This window comes from Sinocyclocheilus anshuiensis, unplaced genomic scaffold (assembly GCF_001515605.1).
Source record: "Sinocyclocheilus anshuiensis isolate Anshui unplaced genomic scaffold, SAMN03320099.WGS_v1.1 scaffold1163, whole genome shotgun sequence".
In the NCBI taxonomy this organism is placed as follows: Eukaryota; Metazoa; Chordata; class Actinopteri; order Cypriniformes; family Cyprinidae; genus Sinocyclocheilus; species Sinocyclocheilus anshuiensis.
In genome coordinates, this window is record NW_015544295.1 from 471,081 (window position 1) to 478,241 (window position 7,161).

Sequence of the window (7,161 nt, forward strand, 5' to 3'; positions counted from 1 at the left end):
CCGTCACTCACAGCCGCTCGCACGTGTTTTGCGCATGAGCCGCACGCAGCCCAAAATTAAACGGCTTAATCGACCATCGATAGCTTTGATCGATTGCATCTCTTATCGACAATTAATCGATCATCGATTAATCGTTGACATCCCTAATTGCTTTGATTAGTCATACAACCTAATCATATTTATTGTCAGATTAAGGAAAAATCTAATTGTTTACAATGTCATGAGACTCTGATTCACATATTTTCATGTACCCCAAAAAGTATTTGGACATGAACGGCACACTTCAATTATAATATTAATAAATGAAAAAAAAAAAAAAAAGATTTCACAAAGATTATGTAAAAAAAAAAAAAACTAAGACGAAAAGTGACTGCAATAAAATGAAATTTAGACACTTTAAAGAGTAACTAGGGCTGCACGATAAAATGAAATGGAATCGAGATCGTGATTCGACAGAAGCTGTGATTGTCATGCGTATCTTTCAGTGAAGAAAGTTCTGTGATCAGCAGTAAATCTCCATCCAAAGGCGAGAGGGCGCTTTCGCGCTGAAACTCCAAATACGCCTCGCAGAAGAAACCCTCTGCATCTCTGCAGCTGAATAAACAGAAGATTCAACTGCTTTCATTGATTCAACGTGACTAATAAACACACGACTACGGCAATATACGGTTTATCTGAGTATTTATTATTATAATTTTCATTAAAATAAAGTATATTTATAATGCAATGCCTTTATCACTGCTTAAATACTATGAAATATGTTGCGTGCCTTATTCTGTGTAAGAAGGACAGACCTTATCATCTCACAGAAGGATTTATTTCAAACACTCGACTGATGTTATGAAGTGAGTTTGGAGTAAAAAATACGATTTTTTTTGCGTAACTTGTCAGTGAACTACGGTATGTGTAGTAAATTCTGCTCCATCTGAAAGCACATGATGATGATTTACTGCTGTCTACAGAACCAGCTTTACTAACAAAATGCGCATGACAATCGCATTCGATTAATCGTGCAGCCCTAAGGGTAACCCAAGTAAAAACGTTTCCAAATGCTTTGGTTTTATAAAATCCATTACTTCTATTATAATCCATAAATTGGTTACTCCAAGTAAAAAAATAATCACTTTTTTTTTTCATTTTAACCATTTTTATTTAATTAATTTTATAATTTCCCACTATTTATATTCTTATCTTTTACAATAAATAAAAAATTTTTTTTACATTTTGTAATGTTTGTTAATGATTTTTTTTTTTACAATCAGTTAATTTTGACATTAAACACTTTTCTATTCTTAAATCCCATGTAAACTATACATTTTATAATGTTTGTTCATTTTTTTTAACAATAAATTTTACATTAAACCTAACACTTTTCTATTCTCAAATTCAGTGTGTATTATCCACTATACAATGTCTGTTCATTTTTTACAATACATTTTACATTAAACAACACTTCTATTCTTAAATTCAATGTGAATTTTCCATTTTATAGTGTTCATTTTATTACAATAAATTTTACATGAAACAACACTTTTTTATTCTTAAATTCAGTGTGGATTATCTATTGTATAATGTTTGTTAATGATTTCTTACAATACATTTGACATTAAACAATACTGATTAATCACGTATTAGATGTTTAAAGTTTGATGATCATATCTGCGTGCAGAAAAGTCACTCATTCACCTACTCTATTTTGAAACCGGTTTAGTACGGGTCAGTCTGCCTGACTCACCCTCTGAGGTTCCTCATGTTGTGTGTTTGCATGTTTCATCCTGACACATTCGCGCATACACACACACACACACACATCCACCACAGCAAGAATGTAACGCTCTGGTTAAATTTATCACCTCTCATCAGCTTAACAGAGGTGAATCAAACCACACAGGTCTGCTGAGGATACAAACTACCATCCTGCAAACCTCCTGACCTCCAACCTGCCTGACTGGAATTCACACAGATCTGCCCAACAGGGAAGCTCGCTCTTATCCAGCAGCGATCACTGTACACTAAGTAGTGAAATATATGTACCACTCATTCTGGTTTGAGCCAGAATCACTGAGAAAACAGCTTTCATTAGTTGGTATGCACCTACAGGCAACCAAAACTGCTTGATTATAACTGACCATGTACAGTATAAAATAAATTAATTTTATTCTCAAATATGCTGTAGGCTGGAAACACTGGGCTTTTTGATTTTTTCCTCTTCAGAAAAGCTGTTCTCATTGCACACCAAACAAAAGCAAATGCTTTGCATGGTCATCCACATCAATAACACAAATCAAAACAAGCTCAGGTAGCCTTTATGTGCATCAATAAAGATTACCTGACACAACTATTAAAAACACATCAGGGATTTGGTATGGGGGGAAAAAACATCTGAATGTGATTTGCTTAAATTCAGTGTGACCTTGTATACACGTCAACAAAAACAAACACGTGAATGATTCATTCACAATAAGATCATAAATAAAATGCATGGAATTACTTTTCATGCTTTTCAAACTAATTTCATGCTGACGTTACAGGGATAGTTTTTGGCATGTACAAATTTAAAATTCTGTCCTTCCAAACCCATAAGACGTTCATTCATCTGCAGAACAAAAATGGCAATATTAAATCCATTTAAACACTGATCAGTGCACATATACATAAAGCTCATCAAATATGTGCACGTTCCATTTACTTTATCTGTTGTGCATTGTTCAATGTTTATATATGAATAAAAGCATAAATTATTCTGTTCAACAAAGTTATTGTCTCTCTTCAGAATAAAATTCTTGATTAATATGGATTACATTGATGTACCCAAAAAAATGTGATGTAAAACATACTCCAATGATTTTTGTTTTATTTACATCTTCTATTTACATTTTTATTTTCAGTTTGAAGTCTTTATGTACATTTTGAATCTTTTAAATTTTGGTAGCATTGACTTTCAATAGATGCACAACCCCCCCCAGTTCAAACGTTTTTCTTCACAATTCAGACTTGTTTTCGCAGAATTGCAAGAAAAAAGTCAGAATTGCACGATATAAATGCAGAATTACAAGATATAAACAGAATAATAAGAAATGCATAATTACAAGATTAAATGCTGAACAAGATAAACAGAATTATGAGATATAAATGCAGTTATAAACAACTGCAAGCTTTAAATTCAGAATTGTGAGAAACTCACAACTGTGAGATATGAATTGACAATTCTGAGAAAAGTCAGCATTATGAGATACAAAACAAAACTGCAATCTACAAATGTTTAATTCTGAGAAGAAAAGTCAGCATTGCCTGATATAAACAGAATTATGAGATATAAATGCAGAATTCTGAGAAGAAAAGTCTGAATTATGAGTTATAAACGCAGAATTATGATATAAAAGCTTAATTGCAAGCTAGAAATGCAGAAGAGTGAGATGTAAATACAAAATTATAAGAAAAAAGTCAATTATGAGACTTAAATGCAGAATTATGAGATAGAAATGCAGAATTGTGAGATATAAATGCAGTTACGAGATAAATGCAGAATGAAATAAACAACTGCAAGCTTTAAATTCAGAATTGTGAGATAAACTCACAACTGAGAGATATGAATTCACAATTCTGAGAACAGTCAGTATTGCCTGATATAAACAGAATTATGAGATATAAATGCAGAATTCTGAGAAGAAAAGTCTTAATTATGAGTTATAAATGCAGAATTATGATATAAAAGCTTAATTGCAAGCTAGAAATGCAGATGGGTTGTGAGATGTAAATGCAAAATTATAAGAAAAAAGTCTTTATGAGACTTAAATGCAAAATTATGAGATATAAACAGCATCACAAGCTATAAAAGCAGAATTGTGAGAAACTAAAAAGTCGGAGTTGTGAGATAAATTACTTTATTTTTTTTCTCTCTAGCAGAAAAGAAAATTGAAATGCATTCCGAGAAAGTCATGGTGTTTTTGCCATCTGTCTGTACAATAGATGTCCATTCCATCTGATGCAATGACATATGAAGTGTCTGCATACTTATAGTGGCCACTGTGTGTGTGTGTGTGTGTGTGTGTGTGTTAGTGAGATACTCACTAATTGTCCTGGAGTAGGTGATCGTGAGTCTCTGAGTACTGCCGTGCCTGGAACGTCCAGAAGAGGCCATTTCATCTGAAGATACTGTCAAACACAACAACAAAACTCAGACGAGACACCAACATCGCATTTTAATTCACATCTCTCTATCAAAAGTCAATGGAAAAGTTCATGCACAAAACAGGTGCAGAAACTTCACCTCAGTGGGTGGCAAAGTCAACCAACACGTTTTGTCAGACATGTTTACAATAGCACCTTGCTGATGACTAACCGTGGATGAATGAGTGAAACAAACGCCGAACTGAAAAGAGACTTAAACAGAATCTTCCAGCATGAGATCTGCTTCTCAGAGGCTCATAAATAAATCGAATGGTCAGCAGAGAGCAATTCTACTCGCAAAAACACCTGTCTGTATCGTGTGTGTGTGTAACGGAGAGAGAGTGAGAGTGTGAAATCTGTGTTTGTCGGAGAATGTGTTCCTCCCAGAGCCCAGCTGTGGGCGACTATCGAGGGAGAGTGTGTGTGTGTGTGTGTGTCGTGTAGGGGACAGCTGAGAAGAAATCCCATGGAGAGAGGTGGGAAAACTGGACCATGGTAAAAACACAGCCACATCTATAAAGCTCAAGTGAATAGCCCTGCACTTTTGACCTCTCCCTGAATCACTTCAACTAGCGAACAGAGCAAACTTCGTGTGGCCCGGGCCGCATGTTCTCTACCGTGGGCCAAACAGGTGCGCTGATACTCGCACAATGCGCTTTTTTTAATAAATGCAGAGGTTGTGTTCAGATCTTCTTGTTTTGCTCCATTTGGTCTTATGGTCATAGCTGAAACCTCAGTGGAGTTCACTTCAGACATCTGGTTTGTATATCAGTTTTTAACTGCCGGATACAGCAGATTTTCATGTGCATGGATTTCTTAAGGCTGCTCAAGAATTTAAAATTCATTAAAACACATTTAGTTTCAGCTAATATTCTCATACTAGTATTTGAAAGAGTGTTTGAGCAGAGCGCATTAAAGTCAGCAGGAAATCAAAACTGACCCGGTTCATTTTCTTAATGCATGTTCCTGCTCCTAAAGGTACACTGAAAAAAAAACAACACACTAGGATTTACATTACTCAGAAATTGTTAGCAATCTTTAAAATTAATTATGTATATAAAGTGTGTTATATAATTACAAAAACTTTAACATTGAATTGAATGTGAAAATTGAAGTAAAAAGACTGAAATAGTATTTTACTGTAAAATTTACTCCAATAATCATAATAAATAACAAATTCATATTATAAATAAATATGATTTTAAATCATATTTATAAATATGTATATTCAAAAAAACAATCAATACACCAATCAATCAAACAGAAGGTTTTCTTTTGTCATTTTATATTAAAAATGAATACAGCCAAAAAGAATAAAGCCAGAAAAAGCAGTGCCAAAAATAAGGTGAAAATATTAAAAATTGTAACATGAGCTTTAGATAATAAAGTTCTATACAATTTTGTCGCAAAAAATAAATCAATAAAATAAATCAATAAATACTTTAATACTTTTTAATAAATAAATAAAATAAATACATTTTAATGCTAAAATTTAATTTAGGCATCACTTTATAATTGAAAATATTAAAGATGTGTAATGATATTTAAATGGTATTACATATCATTAAACCTTAAAGGGGTCATATAATGCGATTTCAAATTTTCCTTTCTCTTTGGAGTGTTACAAGCTGTTCTTGAATAGATAAGATCCCTGAAGTTGCAAAGACTAAAGTCTCAAATCCAAAGAGATATTCTTTATAAAAGTTAAGACTCATCCACGCCCTCCTAAAACGACTCGCTCTAACACGCCCCACGTCTACGTCATAGTGTGGGAAGATTTGCATAACACCGCCCAAATGTTCACGCAAAGAAAGAAGGCGTAACTTTTATTCTCGCTGTAGTATTGTTGTTGCCGCCGCCATGTCGATAATGGGTTTTAATGGTTTTGTCTCGTCGCTCCGGCCGGACACCGCATCACAGTATGGTAAGGGCCGTAACATTTCCGTCACACGCGTGAGGTATTCGGCCAATCACAACGCACCGGATAGCTGGCCAATCAGAGCACACCTCGCTTTTCAGACCGATGAGCTTTGTAAAAATCAACGAGTTTCAGAAAGGCGGGGCATAGAGGAGAAACAATAATGTACAGTATGTGGAAAATAATGTGTTTTTTGAACCTTAACCATTTTGAACCATAAACACATTTCATTACACCAAATACACAAAATAATCTTCTTTTTAGCAACATCATATGACCCCTTTAAAATATCTTTTTTCCATTTATTTAAAGTGGACTTTCACTTTAATTAATTTTATTATTTTTGTCCTAATAGCTTTGATTGCAACATGACATGACATTTCGTCATAAAGCGCCAAAAGCTTTCATCTAAATGCAGTTTTAATCACATTGCATGTGGTTATATGCAAAATACAAATGAAAAAAAAAAAAACACACTAGAGTTTGTCAAGAACAGCTCCCTGTACACTGATTGGATGATGGCCTCTCTTAAAATCAAACCAACTGTTAGTGCAATCAACATCTGACTTGGTCAAAACAAACTCTCCAGTCAACCTGCTCTGATTATAAGCACAAATAATCACTAGTCATTGGGTTTGGCCAAATGGTGTTACAGTATTTCCCTTTAATAAACATGATAATTGGATTTAATTAATTGGTGTTTATATTAAGACTTGGATGCCGCTCATGACTGGAAATCCAGCCGGAAAATGCGAGGCTTCAACTGAATTAATGCGGAGTCCGGTCCACTTTTGAACCTTTACATCTTCGACCTTGCTTTCAAGCACAGCGTTCATAGGAAGGAAGTTTACACGGCCACAGTTAAAAATGGAAAAGACATTATAGCACAAAAGGAAGAGGGGAGGGAGCGGGAGGACAGAGAGAAAAAATAAAACCGCTTTCAGGAATGAGTTTTGTCTGAACAGGCCAAGGGTATTGTTTCCTGACAGCTGGGGGACTCGGGAGGGCAGAGCGGGCCCCTCATTCCCATCCAAAAGAGGAAATTCTTCGGGTTGACATCAGTCATCTCCCCC

The 7,161-nt window shown here is 34.6% G+C and overlaps 1 protein-coding gene across 1 annotated transcript in view; it reads right to left on the reverse strand.

Annotated features, from left to right (window-relative positions):
- The window catches only part of tcf7l1b (transcription factor 7 like 1b), a 72,431-nt gene that overhangs the window by 21,447 nt on the left and 43,823 nt on the right, over positions 1-7,161 (reverse strand). The window contains exon 4 of the mRNA XM_016499015.1: positions 4,072-4,155. Within this exon, the coding sequence (XP_016354501.1) occupies positions 4,072-4,155 (84 nt within the window). The remainder of the gene's footprint in view (positions 1-4,071; positions 4,156-7,161) is intronic.